The following is a 16,659-nucleotide window of genomic DNA, read 5'->3' as shown; positions in this document are numbered from 1 at the left end:
ATGTAATAATAATGTACCTCAAAATCACCCCAATCAATGTAGTAATTGAAATGCAAACAGACAAAAGGCTCTCATTTAAGGCAATTGAAGGCAATCTACTTCAATAAGTAAATTTAAGTGTTAAAGGCACCTCCCAATTGAACAAACAACTGTAGCAAATTACCCACAGTTAGACACAAAGTACAGCAGATTAAACACAATTCGACCTAAAATATATATATATATAATGATTAACGATTGGACATTCAATTCTAAAAATCACACGACTAACCACAAGTCAATCTACTAAATAAATAAAAATCAAGCAAAGTAAAAAGAAACAAGCAAAGTAACACAGAAGTACCCAACTAAGGAGGAATAGAAATGTCAGGTAGTCCAAACACGCAAAATTTTCAAAAACGTACTGTACTAAAAATAATAAAAACATACTGCAATAATAAAATAAGAAAATAAAAAATAAAAAAAAGATTGAAGCAGGCGCGTGCATACGAAGCCAGTGGTGCGATGAAGGTGGTGGCTGTGAGAGAGAAGAGTTTGCGGCAGCTGGATCTGGTGGTGCGCGGCTTTCGGGGCTTCAGGCGGATCTTGGAGGCGGTGGCTATGGCAAGGGTGAAGGAGGTCAGATGAGCTGGTGGTTACCCTTGGCGAGGAGAGCCGAGGCAGCGGCGAGAAGAGCTGGGGTGGGCGGCGGTTAGAGCTGGGGTGGGCGGCGGTGGGGTGAGGTTCGCAGCCGAAGAAGAAAGAAAAAGAAAGAAAGAAAGAAAGAAAGAAGAAAAGAAAGAAAGAAAGAAGAAAAAGAAAAGAGAAGAGGAAAATTTTTTTTTTTTTTTTTAAATTTTTTTTTTTTATATTTAATTTTTTTATATTTTTTTGGAGAAAGAAAATAATCTTTTCTTTTTCTGTTAAAGATAGGAATAATAAGAATAATAATAATAATACTCATAAGAATAGGAATAGTAATAATAATAATAATAATAATAATAAAAGTTGGTTTTTTTTTTTTTTTTTTTTATTGCAAAAACATGGTTTGGGTCGTCCAACACCGCGTGGGCACGCCAAGATTAGTCTTCGTCCTCTGGTCTCAGAAAACTCAAACACCGCGCGGGCACACCAAGATTGGTTTTCGTCCTCTGGTCTCAGAAAACTCAAACACCGCGCGGGCACGCCAAGATTGGTTTTCGTCCTCTGGTCTCAGAAAACTCAAACACCGCGCGGGCACGCCAAGATTTCACTTCCTGATTGCAGTGAAGGAAATATTAATACAGATACTACCCAACGAGTAAATGACCCAATGCAAAAGAAGAACAACTAGAAATAACAAGACAACTAAAAATAACAAGACTAATATTCGGGTTGCCTCCCAAACTAGCGCCTTTCTTTAGTGTCTTTGGCTAGACATAACCCGTAATTTGCTTAAACTAAGCAAATTGGGTCCTCCAAATGCACCATCTCTACCCGCTCAACTGGAACCCCTTCATAATACGGCTTAAGACGATGTCCATTCACCACAAATTTCTTCTCTGTCCTTAGACTCTGGATCTCCACTGCACCATAATCAAAGACATTAGTTACCACAAAGGGACCAATCCAACGAGAACGTAGCTTACCTGGAAATAACTTCAATTTGGAGTGATACAGTAGAACTTTTTGTCCACATTCAAACGTCTTCCTAGAGACCTGCTGGTCATGAAAAATCTTGTTTTTCTCCTTATAAATCACAGCATTCTCGTAGGCTTCATTGCGAATCTCCTCCAATTCTTGTAACTGCAGTTTCCTTTGAATTCCGCCCTCTTCGATATCCATGTTGCATTGCTTGACCGCCCAAAATGCTCTATGCTCGAACTCGACAGGGAGGTGGAATGGCTTCCCAAATACCAAACGGTAAGGGGACATGCCGATTGGCGTCTTGTACGCCGTTCTATATGCCCACAAGGCATCTTCAAGTCTTATACTCCAATCCTTCCTATCGGGTCGAACCATCTTCTCCAAAATTGACTTGATCTCTCGGTTCGATGCCTCCGCCTGACCGTTTGTCTGAGGATGGTAAGAAGTGGAGATTTTGTGCAAGACACCGTACCTCCTAAAAATTGCAGCGATCGTTTTGTTGCAGAAATGAGTACCCCGATCACTTACAATTGCTCGCGGCATCCCAAAACGAACAAAAATATTAGACTTAACGAATTCTGCAACCACTTTGGAATCATTAGTGCGGGTGGCCTTTGCTTCTACCCACTTCGAAACATAATCTACAGCAAGCAATATATAAAAAAAACCAAAGGAAGAAGGAAAAGGACCCATAAAATCAATGCCCCAAACGTCAAAAATTTCAACAAAAATCATTGGGGTTTGAGTCATTTGATCCCTACGAGAGATATTACCCACTCTTTGACACTTATCACATGACTTACAAAATGAGTAGGCATCCTTGAATAGAGTTGGCCAATAGAATCCACTCTCTAGCACCTTACGAGCTGTTCTCTTCGGTCCAAAATGACCTCCACACGCAAAAGAGTGACAATAGGCTATAATAGATTGAAATTCAACTTCACTTACACATCTACGGATGATTTGATCGGCACCCCGCTTCCAGAGGTAAGGATCATCCCAAATGTAGAACTTTGCATCGCTCCTCAACTTGTCTCTCTTTGCCTTAGGCCATCCTGTAGGAAATTTGTCAGTGACTAGAAAATTAACAATATCTGCATACCAAGGCAAAGATGAATTAATAGAAAATAAATGCTCCTCGGGGAATGCTTCTCTCAATGGGATGTCATCTTCGGTGACTTGTACTCGACTCAAGTGATCTGCTACCAGATTCTCCGCCCCTTTCTTATCTCGGATCTCCAGGTTGAACTCTTGTAGCAACAATATCCACCGTATCAATCGCGGTTTTGCCTCTTTTTTGGTCAACAGATACCGCAAAGCTGCATGATCAGAAAAAATAATAATTTTAGCACCAAGTAAATAAGACCGAAATTTTTCTAAGGAGAAAACAACTGCTAAAAGCTCCTTTTCGATGGTTGAATAGTTCAATTGAGCTCCGTTCAAGGCTCGAGATGCATAGTAAATAGCATGAGCTGCTTTTCCTACTCTTTGACCCAATACCGCACCAACTGCATAGTCACTGGCGTCGCACATGATCTCGAATGGGAGGTTCCAGTCAGGGGGTTGGATAATAGGTGAGGTGATCAATAACTCCTTTAACTTATTAAATGCCCCCTTACATGTTTCATCAAATTCGAAGGATACATCTTTTTGCAAAAGTTGGAACAAGGGTGCTCCAATTTTCGAGAAATCCTTGATGAACCTTCTATAGAAACCTGCGTGACCCAAGAAGGAACGAACTTCCCGCACACTCGCGGGGTAAGGTAAAGTAGATATAACATCTATTTTTGCCTTATCAACCTCAATACCTGTAGATGATACTACATGACCCAAAAGTATCCCGTGTTCAACCATAAAATGACATTTTTCCCAATTAAGCACGAGATTAGTTTCTATACACCTTACTAAGATCAATTTCAGATTATCTAGACAGTTTTCAAAACTTTCACCATATACACTGAAATCGTCCATGAAAACCTCAATAATTTTCTCAACATATTCTGAAAAGATACTTACCATGCATCTTTGAAAGGTAGCAGGTGCATTACACAATCCAAATGGCATCCTTCGGTATGCAAATGTTCCAAATGGGCAGGTGAAAGTAGTCTTCTCTTGGTCCTCGGGTGCGATAGCAATTTGAAAATAACCTGAAAATCCATCCAAGAAACAATAGTAAGCTCGACATGCTAATCGCTCCACCATCTGGTCAATGAAAGGGAGGGGGAAATGGTCCTTTTTCGTGACGGCATTTAGCTTTCGGTAATCGATACACTGTCGCCATCCGGTGGGCTTTCGAATTGGTACGAGCTCACCCTCTTGGTTTGATTCCACTGTCACCCCTGCCTTCTTCGGGACCACCTGTACTGGACTTACCCACGGGCTATCTGATATTGCAAATATAATTCCAACGTCCAGCAGTTTTAAAATCTCTTTCTTTACGACCTCCATCATGAGAGGATTTAATCTCCGTTGAGCTTGCCGTACAGGTTTAGCATTCTCCTCGAGTCGAATTCGGTGCATACACACCGCGGGGCTAATTCCCTTGATGTCGGCGATGGTCCATCCTATCGCCTGCTTATGTTCCCTAAGAACTCGAAGTAGTTTCTCTTCTTGAACCTTTGATAAACCCGCGGAGATGATCACTGGAAGTGTCTCCCCTTCACCTAAGTATACATACTTTAGGTGTTTCGGCAGTGGTTTTAGTTCCAAGACAGGTGCCTGCACCACAGATGGAAGTAACCTTTGATGAGGCTCGGGTATGAAAATCGGTGCAAGATCATACCTTGTCTTCGTGGTTGGTAACGTTTGCAACGATCCAATCACGCATTTAAGTTCTTCACTCAATTCTACCCTAGAGGTTGTTTCGGACTCAAAGTGCCTGGTCAGGACGACCTCTAGTTCATCCCTGCCTTCAATTTAAAAAACCTCCTGTATAGCAGGGTCAATAACATTTATCGAGAAAACAGAGCCAATATTTGAATCGGATGGATATTTCATGGTCTCAAAGATGTTAAAGTGAACAATCTCACCATCAAATTCCATAGACAAAGTACCCTTATTAACATCAATTTTGGTTCGGGCTGTGCTCAAAAAGGGTCTACCTAACAACAAAGGTGACGGATCACGGGAGTGTTCATCCTCCATGTCGAGCACATAAAAATCAGCTGGAAAAATCAATTCATTAATTTTTACCAAAACATCTTCAATCAACCCGTCAGGGTATGCATTGGTCCTGTCAGCTAATTGGATTATTATCCCAGTCTCTTTCAAAGGGCCTAAGTTCAATGAAGCATAAATGGACTTTGGCATGACATTAATCGAGGCTCCTAGGTCTAACATGGCCTTTCCAATCAAAGTATTACCTATCCTACAAGGAATAGTAAACATACCTGGATCTCCGCATTTTGGTGGAAGTTTCCTTTGTAGAATTGCTGAAACATTCTCCCCAACTATAACTCGTTCATCCCCCTTCAACCGCTTGCGGTTGGCACACAAGTCCCTCAAAAATTTTGCGTACCTGGGTACTTGTTTAATCGCATCCAGCAGGGGTATGTTGATCTCCACCTTGCGAAAGATCTCCAAGACCTCTTTTTCCTTGTCTTGCTTCTTTGGTTTCTCTAACCTGCTAGGAAAGGGAGGTGAATTAGTTTTAGTTGTAGGAATTGGGTTCGAGAGTACCTTTGCATTTTTGTTGTCTGTGCCCTCCTCTTCCAATTCTTTCTCAATCCGTTCCTCGTCCTTGTCTTTAGAAATCACCGGTTCGGGTCCTTGAACTTCCTTACCACTCCTTAAGGTCATTGCGCTTACATTCTTTGGATTTGCCTCAGGTTGAGATGGCAACTTTCCTTGAACTTGGGACTCCAACCGGTTGATTGTTATAGCCATTTGATTCATTTGATTTTGCAATGATTGCACCTGTCCCAGTTGATTCCTCATGCTTTGCAAGTCTGAATCCGTCTTTTGTTGATTAGCAAGTAATTGCTTCATCATCTCTTCCATGGACGGACTTGAGTTTGAAAGGGGTGGTGGTGGTGGTGGGCGAGGATGGTACTGCTGTTGGTGTCCTTGCTGTCTATTTGGCACAAAGTTAGACTGCCTATTTCCTCCATAACTAAGGTTGGGGTGATCCCTCCAACCAGGATTGTAGGTGTTTGAGTACGGGTCGTACTGCTTTCTTGGCGCGGGCGCGTGGCCAGCCATGTTCACCTGTTCTGCAGTTTCTTCTTGAACCAATGGACACATTTCCGTAGGATGACCCACGACAGTGCATACCCCGCACACTTTGGCTTGCGATGTATTCCCCACAGCTAGTTGTCGCACAAAAGATGTCAATTCGGAGAGTTGCTGTTGAATAGAGGATGTTTCCACCTCATTCACCCTACGCGTCGGGATATCTTCTCTTGAACCAAACTGCTGTGAGTTCTCAGCCATCCCTTCAATCAACTCCCAGGCTCCTCGAGGAGTTTTGTTCACCAACGCTCCTCCACTTGCAGCATCGATTATGCTTCTGTCCCTGAAAAGTAATCCCTCATAGAAATATTGGATGAGCAGTTGCTCACTTATCTGATGTTGAGGGCATTTGGTGCACAGTTTTTTAAACCTCTCCCAGTACTCATAGAGTGACTCGCCTGGGTGTTGTTTGATGCCACATATCTCCTTCCTTAGGCTTGCAGCTCGAGATGCCGGAAAGTACTTGTCCAAGAATTTTTTCTTCAATTGGTCCCACGTGGTGATACTACCAGGCGGTAGGTAGTAGAGCCAGTCTTTCGCGGAGTCCTTCAAAGAGAAGGGGAAGGCCCTCATCTTTATTTGCTCTTCAGTAATTCCCGGAGGTTTCATACTGTTGCAAACGACGTCAAACTCTTGCAAGTGCTTGTAGGGCTCCTCACCTGGTAGACCATGAAAAGATGGCAAGAGATGAATTAGACCAGATTTTAGTTCAAAGGGAGTGTCATCATTTAAATTGGGAAAAGTAATGCACAAGGGCTGCTGATTTAAATCAGGAGCAGCCAACTCCCTTAGTGTTCGTGCATTTGCCATAGTGACTTCCTCTTGGTCTGAATCACTTGAATTGTCACCAGACAAATTTGTCGGCTCAACCTCTGGATCAAGTTCCTGAGGTGCAATATCGTATTACTCCTCCCTGAGCCGCCTGGTTTCTTTCCTCGTTCTACCCGCGGTCTTCTCTACTTCAGGGTCGAAAATTAATTCGCCTGTCCGAGAAGAGCGAGGCATAAATTAGAAAAATACCAGAAAAAAAAATGAACTTAAAAAGAAACAAATGATTAACGCCAGTCCCCGGCAACGGCGCCAAAAATTGACAGGTGTCGAGCCTGTGCAATAATAAATACCTACTCGAGAAAAAATAAATTTTCTGTGTATAGTAGTGAGTAGGGTCGAATCCACAGGGACTGGGAAAAATTTGATTCCTTTCAAGTTCGGGACACGGGGGATTTTTATCAGAAATAAACTAAAAATAATTAAACAATTTAACTAAAAATAATTAAATAATTTAACCAAAAATAAATAATTAATTAATACAATTGTAAATAACAATTAAATAAATGATAAATAAATTCTAGCCAAGGATACAACTACGCAGACACAGTCCATTCATCTGATAATTGATGCAAAGAAGGTTCACTTAATTTAATTAATAGGCTAGTTATAGTCACCGATAAACTCTAATGACCAGCTTTTCCTTAATTTATTGATAACCAAGGTACGACCGTTGATTACCCATAACCAGGAAATACTCCTAGGTACGACCGTAGGAATTAATTTCCTAATTGCATTAAAAACTAGAAAAACCTAACCCAAATTAATAACACGCTACGAGGGTTATTTAAATCAGATTGCATGTCCTCCTAGTATGTGAAAATACTAGTTGTCACTAATATTAACCAACTAAACAATTACGGATTTAATTGATTAATTTGACAAGAGATTAATAAGTCAAATTGCACATCGGGCCCTTGATATCCAATTAACAAAATAATCCCATGGAAATTAAAATAGAAAACATGCAAATATTAATAAATTAAGGAACACGTAAAATTAATTAGATCTCACAGATATTTGGGACTGCGTCTTCGCGTTGATCCTTGACTAGAGGAGAAAATTAGCCACGCCTCATAAGAAAATTCCCACGCAATTTAAATGGAATCAAATACATAAATAACTAACTAAGAATTTAGGAAGAAACTTGAGTCTCCGTAGACTCTTTGAACCAAAGTTGCACACTACAAACAAGGAAAGGAAGAACTCCTCTGAAAACCTGATACTACCTCTCTTCCTCTCCGTAGAGAGAAAACTAATCTAATGTCTTCTGCCAGCCCTCCTCTAGTGCCTTTTCCTCCTTTTATCTTTAGCACTAGTTTCCTAAGAGAACTAGTGACGTAGGAATCAAATTGGATTCATCATCAAAGTCCATCTTGACTAATGAGTATATCTCCCACAATAAGAACACATTTTCTAAATCAATGTTACGTGGTCCCCGCAGAATTCTCTCCTTTTGATTTCTTATTGCTAGTGGACTTGCCAGGACTTAATAATAGGAAGGCAACTCTTCATCAGCAATTCCGTTGGTTTGCACAATTTGGGCTGATTGTGGAAAGCTTTTAGAAACTTTCACGTGTGGAGAAATCTTCTCAAGAAGGTCCCCTTTTAGCACTTTTCTGCTCCACTTTCTGAAATTATATCCAAATACCAAATATAAATATATATTGACAATTAAAACAATATTTGGCATGGATAAAGAGGAAAATTAATGATAAAATTACTAACAATTAATACCCTATCAGATTTCCTAATAAATTTCCAGACCATTGTAGCTAACAAGGAAGATGATATCTTTCTTTCGGATTACCTTTTCGGTAAATGCTTGTAACGTGGAAGAACACTGCAAAACAAATGCTACCCGGTCGATCCTCAAAGAGCTAGTCAAGCCCCCATAACCATTTGTTTCAAATTTTATGTCACCATCAATGGTGGTTGCTTCAATTTACTCTTAGTCTTGCCCATGGTTCATTCGTTCTGAATTTTCTCAGTTGCGAATTAGTAATTGTAATTGCGTCAGCAATTAGATATTTTAATCAAATTACTTGGGCGTATTTATTTGGTTTGGTGAATTTTGGCAGTTTGGCACCTCTAGATCCGCCAAACCTATATAGATACTTTGAAAGCCTGGAGGCACAAGAGAAATCTACTTACTAGCATATAAATGGAGTCCTGCTAAATGGAGTCCTGCTTGACCATGTTAGGACCGGGCCAGGAAATAGACAAACTAAAGTTAGGACAAAGTAGGCGGTATAACCGACCATATAATAGATAGGCGGTAGATACCAGCCATATAATAATTAGGCGGTAAAACCGACCATATAAAGACGGATAACAAAGCAAATAAAAGACACAGAAGATTTACGTGGTTCGGTCAAATTGACCTACGTCCACGGGCGAGGGAGGAGCAATATTTCTACTATGAAGAAGAAATACAAAAGACCGTAGGAAAGTGGTTCCTAGGCCAATAGGCACTTACAAAAGAGTTTAGAAAATATTCCTAAACTCAAATCAAGAGAGCCTAAAATATTTGACTAAATGGGCTAGATGACTCAAGAAGCTAATAGCCCATATAACTCTCTTGAGTGGTGCGAGCTTATTCCTTCAATAGGCTTCCTTATTTATAGGAATCCAAAGAAGACTTTCCTCAAGCCTTTGTCGATGTGGGATGCAAAATTTTGCCACCAATTCAACCGTGGTGGGCGTTGAAAAGTCAACAAATCTCCACCTTGGCATAATTTTGGATTCCACCCAAAAACTGCTCCACCTTCTTCACATAAGCCCCAATGGGCTTAAATCACCAATAACGAACACCAATCAAGTCCAAGCACTGCTTGAACTTGTAAACTGGAAGAGGTTTCGTAAACATGTCAGCTGGATTGTCCTTGGTATTGATTTTCTGAATAAGGACCTTTCCTTCAGCAATGATATCCCGAATGAAATGATACTTCACATCAATATGTTTCGTCCTCTCATGATACATCTGATCTTTAGTCAAGTGTATGGCACTTTGACTATCACAGTGAATATCAGTAACACCTTGATATAGACTTAGCTCGCTAAATAAATTCTTCAACCACAAGGCTTCTTTGATTGCCTCGGTCACAGCCATATATTCTGCTTCAGTAGTAGACAAGGCTACGACAGGTTGTAAAGTAGCTTTCCAACTAACAGCACAACCGCCAATGCAAAATACATAGCCTGAAAGTGATCTTCTCCTGTCAAGATCCCCAGCGTAGTCTGAGTCTACAAAACCAACCAAAGTGTTATTATTTCTTCCAAACTCCAAACATGCATTTGAAGTACCTCGCAAGTATCTGAGAATCCACTTCACAGCTTGCCAATGTACTTTACCAGGGCAAGACATATATTTGCTAACAACACTGACTGCTTGTGCAATATCTGGACGAGTACAAACCATTGCATACATAACACTGCCGACTGCACTGGAATAAGGAACCCGTGCCATATAATCTTCCTCTTCATCTGATTTTGGTGATTGAGCAGCAGATAGCCGAAAATGGCTAGCAAGAGGAGTAGATACTGGTTTAGCATCTTTCATGCCAAAACGCTCCAAAACTTTCTCAAGATAATTTTTCTGGGTCAAGAACAACTTCCCTACTCCTCGATCTCTTTTGATATCCATGCCAAGAATTTTCTTAGCTGCTCCCAAATCTTTCATTTCAAATTCACTATTTAACTGCAGTTTCAAAGTGTGAATTTCTGACAAATTCTTGGCAGCAATGAGCATGTCATCAACATAAAGCAGTAAATAAATGAAAGAACCATCATTTAACTTCCGGAAGTAAACACAACTATCATACATGCTCCTCAAATAACCATGACCCAACATAAAGGAATCAAACCTTTTATACCATTGTCTTGGAGACTGCTTCAATCCATATAAGGATTTCTTCAATAAGCAAACATGGTCTTCCTTACCTTCAATTTCAAAACCCTGGGGTTGTCTCATATAAATTTGTTCTTCAAGTTCGCCATGTAAGAAAGCTGTCTTAACATCAAGCTGCTCTAACTCCAAATCATACATGGCAACTAAAGCAAGTAAAACACGAATAGAGCTATGTTTAACAACAGGTGAAAACACGTCATTAAAATCAACACCTTGTACCTGACTATAGCCCTTTGCAACTAATCGTGCTTTATACCTTGCATTTTCAACCCCTGGAATACCTTCCTTCTTCTTGAAGACCCATTTGCAACCAACAATTTTCTTAGCTGACGACGGCTTTACAAGAACCCAAGTTTCATTACGATGAAGAGATTCAATTTCTTCATTCATCGCAATCAACCACTTTGCAGAATCATCACAAGAAACTGCTTCTGAATAGGTGGAAGGCTCACCAACTGCATCAGTTTCTTCTGCAATAGACAAAGCATATGCAACTAAATTTGCATATCTTTGTGGTGGTCGAATGTCTCTCCTTTGTCTATCTCTGGCTATGGAATATTCCTCTTCTTCTGAACTATCTTCAACAGTAGATTCAAGTGTATCTACTGGCATTTGTTGAATAGAAGATTTGGTCTGAGAAGGACCAGAACTGCCAATATCAAGCTCCACCTGCTTCTGTGTACTATCAGTAGTACAAGGACTAGAACACTCCTTCTTAGAAGATAACATAGACAATTCATCAAAAGTAACATCTCTACTGATCACAAATTTTGGAGATTTGGGATCAGGACACCATAATCTGTATCCTTTCACCCCAGAAGCATACCCAAGAAAAATGCACTTTTTAACCCTAGGCTCCAATTTTCCATCATTCACGTGCATGTATGCTGGACACCCAAAAACTTTTAAATTGGAGTAATCAGCAGGAGTACCTGACCAAACTTCCTCAGGAGTTTTGAAATCAAGAGATGCAGAAGGAGAACGGTTGACAATATAACAGGCCATATTGATCGCCTCTGCCCAAAAGTCGTTTGTCAACCCTGCATTGGAGATCATACATCTTGCTCTCTCCAAAAGAGTTCTGTTCATACGTTCGGCCACACCATTTTGTTGAGGCGTCATCCTGACGGTGTGATGCCGAACAATTCCTTCATTCTTGCAGAATTCATTAAATTCACCTCCACAAAATTCCATGCCATTATCTGTCCTGAGCCGCTTAATGTGTTTTCCTGTTTGCTTCTCAATCAAAACTTTCCATTGCTTGAAAGTTAGGAAAACATCATTTTTATGCTTAAGAAAATATACCCAAACTTTCCTTGAATAATCATCAATGAAAGTCAACATGTACCTGGCACCACCTTTAGAAGGAGCACGAGAAGGCCCCCAGAGGTCTGAATGAATGTAGTCCAAAGTTCCTTTTGTCCTGTGAACTGCCGGCAACTGGAAGCTAACTCTCTTCTGCTTTCCAAAAATGCAATGTTCACAGAGTCCCATCTTTCCAATACTTTGACTACCAAGAAGACCTCGTTTGCATAAAATAGATAAGCCCTTCTCGCTCATGTGCCCCAATCTCATGTGCCATAATTTGGTAAAATCAGAATCAGACAAAGTTGATGTAGAAACAGCAGCAGCACCTGTAACAGTAGATCCCTGCAAAATATATAAAGTACCAGATCTGTGTGCCTTCATAACAAAGGGCTCCTCGACTGATTTTGAGAACTCCATCTCCACCTGAATACCTGCACCCAATAGACTCAAGAGTGCCTAAAGAGATGAGATTTTTCTTCAAATCTGGAACATGTCTAACATCTGTGAGCGTCCTCACAATACCATCGTACATTTTAATCCGGATTGTGCCTTTGCCAACAACTTTACAAACAGCGTTGTTGCCCATTAAGACAACTCCACCTTCAGTTGATTCATATGTTGAAAACCAGTCCATATTGGGACACATATGATATGAACAACCCGAATCTAAAATCCACTCATTGTTAGACCTAAAAATATTTTTCGTTGCACAGAAAATGGTTCCATCATTCTCATCAGCTGCTATACTAGCTTCAGCAGATTCAGTATTTTTCTCAACAAATTTCCCTTTTTGCTTTTCTTTATTTTTTAATTTAAAGCAATCAGAGATAACATGGCCCTTCTTTTTACAATAATTGCACACTACATTTTTATGTCTGGACTTGGATCTACTTCTATTTTCTGTGTTTCTCTTTTCAAATCTACCCCGAACAAACAAGCCATCGGCTTGACTCCCACTAGTTTCCCCAGTAATGTCCCTATCTATCTGCTCTTTAGATTTTAATGCAGATTTAATTTCCCGATACGAAATTGTTTCCTTTCCATAAATCATAGTATCGCGAAAATACTTAAAAGACTGGGGAAGGGAACACAAAAGTAATAGGGCTTGATCTTCATCATCAATTTTCGAATCTATATTCCCCAAATCCATAATAATGGAATCAAATTTATCAAGATGGGAGAGTATAGATGTACCTTCAGACATCCGAAGCATGTACAAACTCTGCTTCAAATATAGCCGATTCTCGACTGTCTTCTTCATATACAAGGCTTTCAATTTATCCCACATAGCCTTGGCCGAAGTCTCCGTTGCTACCTCACGCAATACCTCATCGGAGAGATTTAAGATTATGCTGGATCTGGCCTTCTTATCCATATCGGCGAAATCCGCATCCTTTACATCTTCTGGTTTGTTCTCGATTCCGTGAATCGCTAGATCAACTCCGTCTTGAACAAGAATGGCCTCCATCTTGAGCTGCCACATTCCGAAGTTGACATTCCTGTCGAATTTCTCGACAACCGTCTTTGTTATCGTCATTGTTGCCACAAAATCTGTAACGTGAAGTTTGTCTCAAAAAACTGGCCAAACAAATATGCAAGTCTCGTGAGCGGGCCCCACAGGGTGAGCGGACCCCACGAGATAAGCGGGCCCCACGAGGGATGAATGGACCCCACAAGATGAGCGGGCCCCACAGATAAACGGACCCCACAGGATGAGTGGGCCCCACAGGATGGACGGACCCCACCAGATGAACCTGTCTTGCAAAATATAATAACCAGCTCTGATACCAGTTTGTTAGGACCGGGCCAGGAAATAGACAAACTAAAGTTAGGACAAAGCAGGCGGTATAACCGACCATATAATAGATAGGCGGTAGATACCAGCCATATAATAATTAGGCGGTAAAACCGACCATATAAAGACGGATAACAAAGCAAATAAAAGACACAGAAGATTTACGTGGTTCGGTCAAATTGACCTACGTCCACGGGCGAGGGAGGAGCAATATTTCTACTATGAAGAAGAAATACAAAAGACCGTAGGAAAGTGGTTCCTAGGCCAATAGGCACTTACAAAAGAGTTTAGAAAATATTCCTAAACTCAAATCAAGAGAGCCTAAAATATTTGACTAAATGGGGTAGATGACTCAAGAAGCTAATAGCCCATATAACTCTCTTGAGTGGTGCGAGCTTATTCCTTCAATAGGCTTCCTTATTTATAGGAATCCAAAGAAGACTTTCCTCAAGCCTTTGTCGATGTGGGATGCAAAATTTTGCCACCAATTCAACCGTGGTGGGCGTTGAAAAGTCAACAGACCATTTGTTATTTACAACTGAATTACAGCCATTCAATTTGAAAATAAAGTTCCCAAAAAGATGGAAAAAGCTGACAATTTAGGTGAGTTTCTTGAAGCTCAAACTCATGTGTGGAATGCAATGTTCCATTTCAAGAAATCTGCATGTGTAAAATGCGCAGTTGAGTTGGGAATCCCAGATGTGATCAGTAATCATGGGAAGCCCATCACACTTTCTGACCTGATTTCTGTCCTCCCAATCCATCCTTCTAAATCTGCCCACATTTTTCGCTTAATGCGATTCTTGGCTAACTCTGGATTCTTCGTTGAAAACCCTCAAGGCTATGCACTCACCTCTGCAGGTCGGCTTCTTTTGAAAGATGAGCCATTCAATGTACGGGCACACATTTTTCTATCATGTGATCCTGCCCTGTTGAAGCCCTGGAATTTCTTGACCGAGTGGTTCCAGAATGATGATCCCTCTCCATTTGATACTGCGTATGGGAATAATTTCTGGCATTACAACGCTCAAGAAGTTCGATTTGGAAAAATGTTTAATGAGGCCATGGCTAGTGATAATCAGTTGTCTGTTGAAGTGCTGATGACCAAATGCAAGTCTGTGTTTGAAGGCTTGACAACTTTGGCTGATGTTGGCGGTGGCACAGGTAAAGTTGCTAGGGCCATTGCCCAAAACTTTCCTAACATAAAATGTACAGTGTATGATCTCCCACACGTCGTTGCGAATCAAGAAAGAGCTGTGAACTTGGAATTTTTAGCTGGAGATATGTTTCAAAGTGTACCCCGTGCCAATGCAATCTTGCTGAAGGTAACTAAAGCCATCTTGTCACTGAATTTCTGATTTTCTTATTAACTTTTCGGTTTTTGTTCTCTTGTTTGGAATTGCTTTGCATGATTTGAAACTTTTGAAGGAGAATTAATTAATTTTTTCAATTAAAATTCTTGCGTTTTGCTATGATTTATCTATCTTGGTTTAATTACGTATTTGTGATTGGCCACCATAGACATGCTCTTAGGGTTTGTATTGAATTGAGAAGGAATATACAACCGTGTATTAAATAGATAAACACGCTTAGCTTAATCACGAAAGTATGTTAGGATTTGCATGACGCACTTATGTTACCAAGGTTCCAAAGGGGCTTAATTGAATGTTTACGGTCTCAAGAGAGGCGTAGAATTTCATTAAACACATTTTAGATGTATCGAAAAATAATCTAAAATACAATTGTGTGAGACGTTCATAACTTGACAAGAAAAGTAATTGGAGAATCAATTCAATCTATGGATTAAAACCTAAACCCTAGGCTTGCTTAACTATTGTTCCCTCGCTTCTTATCAATTTAATCAAATTAATTGTTAGTTCTTTCATGATAATATAAAATATCTTCTCGTTCACTCTTTTGTGAAAATAATTAAAGTGGAGAAATTTGATTTGTTCCTGTGGGTTCGACCCTAGAATACTCCACGTTAATTAGTACTGCAATCGACCCTGTGCGCTCGCAGGAAATCGTCGATCACTATTTCTCCTGCAAATGCTGTTATAATGAAGGTAAGCTCACATTTCCAAGATGATGCAACAGATCCATATTCACCTTTTTGTTGTTAAAGTCATTCTTAGCACTGATTCTGAACACATCTATACACGCTTCTGATTCATTACAACCATGTCTATATTTCAGTAAAGCATTGGATCAGTCATGGAAGTTTATTCACAAATAGGGCATTAGCAAATCTTTTTTGTGGGTGGGGGGAGGCTTCTGTACCTCTTATCAATTTCAATTTTCTTTAATAACTTTAACATAGTGTTCCTGACTGATTTGAATTCTTTGTGATATGAATGTTAATTTAAACAGTGGATATTGCACGATTGGAATGATGAGGAATGTATACAAATACTTAGGAAATGCAAAGAAGCAATTCCTAGCAAGGAAAATGGAGGGAAGGTGATAATCATAGACATGGTACTGAGTGACCAGCAAAAAGGAGCTGATGATCATGAGGCAATTGAAACTCAACTTTTCCTTGATATGCTGATGATGGTCCTTGTCACAGGGAAAGAAAGAAATGAGAGAGAGTGGGCAAAACTCTTTTCTGAGGCAGGATTCAATGATTATAAGATAACTCCAGTACCGGGCTTGAGATCCCTTATCGAGGTTTATTATTAGCTAGGAGTAGTGGATAGTTTTTTTGGACTATTTTTGTTAGACATGTGTATGAAGTCAACATGTTTATCTTTCCTTCTTTTTCGATTGTAGTCTTTTGTGTGATTTTCTTTTCATTTTTAATAAATCAATATTTTCTTTTGGGAGGTGAAAATAGCGGTCCAAGAATTTTCTGCAAGGCAATTCTGTCAGGCGGACATGTAAGTTACATGCTCAACAGCTCCTAGGACTAGGCCTATCAACAGGCCGGATTTAATATATCCGGACCCGGACCCGTTATACTGTATTAATTCCGGACTCGGAC

General features: G+C 40.1%; 2 protein-coding genes and 1 non-coding gene across 3 annotated transcripts; 2 read left to right on the top strand and 1 right to left on the bottom strand.

Annotated features, from left to right (window-relative positions):
• Positions 1-1,413: 1,413 nt before the first annotated feature.
• Positions 1,414-6,645, bottom strand: LOC140007082 (uncharacterized). Its single transcript, XM_072049791.1, has 5 exons — positions 4,995-6,645; positions 2,796-4,514; positions 2,409-2,699; positions 1,608-2,246; positions 1,414-1,544 (listed from the first exon to the last, which is right to left on the bottom strand). The coding sequence occupies exons 1-5, from the start codon at positions 6,643-6,645 to the stop codon at positions 1,414-1,416; spliced, it is 4,431 nt and encodes a 1,476-aa protein (XP_071905892.1).
• LOC140007120 (small nucleolar RNA R71) lies at positions 6,167-6,273 on the top strand. The gene has a single exon (XR_011814677.1). It is a non-coding gene; the product is annotated as a small nucleolar RNA R71 (small nucleolar RNA).
• A 5,952-nt stretch (positions 6,646-12,597) lies between the features above and the next one.
• LOC140007081 (trans-resveratrol di-O-methyltransferase-like) lies at positions 12,598-16,358 on the top strand. Its single transcript, XM_072049790.1, has 4 exons — positions 12,598-12,645; positions 13,317-13,479; positions 14,280-15,001; positions 16,047-16,358. The coding sequence occupies exons 1-4, from the start codon at positions 12,598-12,600 to the stop codon at positions 16,356-16,358; spliced, it is 1,245 nt and encodes a 414-aa protein (XP_071905891.1).
• Positions 16,359-16,659: the final 301 nt, after the last annotated feature.

This window comes from Coffea arabica, chromosome 5e (assembly GCF_036785885.1).
Source record: "Coffea arabica cultivar ET-39 chromosome 5e, Coffea Arabica ET-39 HiFi, whole genome shotgun sequence".
Classification (NCBI taxonomy): domain Eukaryota; kingdom Viridiplantae; phylum Streptophyta; class Magnoliopsida; order Gentianales; family Rubiaceae; genus Coffea; species Coffea arabica.
This window is presented reverse-complemented; position numbering and strand designations above follow the sequence as displayed.

Coding starts and splice junctions, on each gene's coding strand:
- LOC140007082 (XM_072049791.1), bottom strand. CDS start 6,645: ATGGCAAATGCACGAACACTAAGGGAGTTGGCTGCTCCTGATTTAAAT. Junction 4,515..4,994: donor ACCAAAATGCGGAGATCCAG/GTATGTTTACTA, acceptor TTTAAATTGAAG/GCAGGGATGAACTAGAGGTC. Junction 2,247..2,408: donor CAAGGATGCCTACTCATTTT/GTAAGTCATGTG, acceptor TGCTTGCTGTAG/ATTATGTTTCGAAGTGGGTA.
- LOC140007081 (XM_072049790.1), top strand. CDS start 12,598: ATGGTTCCATCATTCTCATCAGCTGCTATACTAGCTTCAGCAGATTCA. Junction 12,646..13,316: donor TACTAGCTTCAGCAGATTCA/GTATTTTTCTCA, acceptor GTGAATCGCTAG/ATCAACTCCGTCTTGAACAA. Junction 13,480..14,279: donor CTGGCCAAACAAATATGCAA/GTCTCGTGAGCG, acceptor CTGACAATTTAG/GTGAGTTTCTTGAAGCTCAA.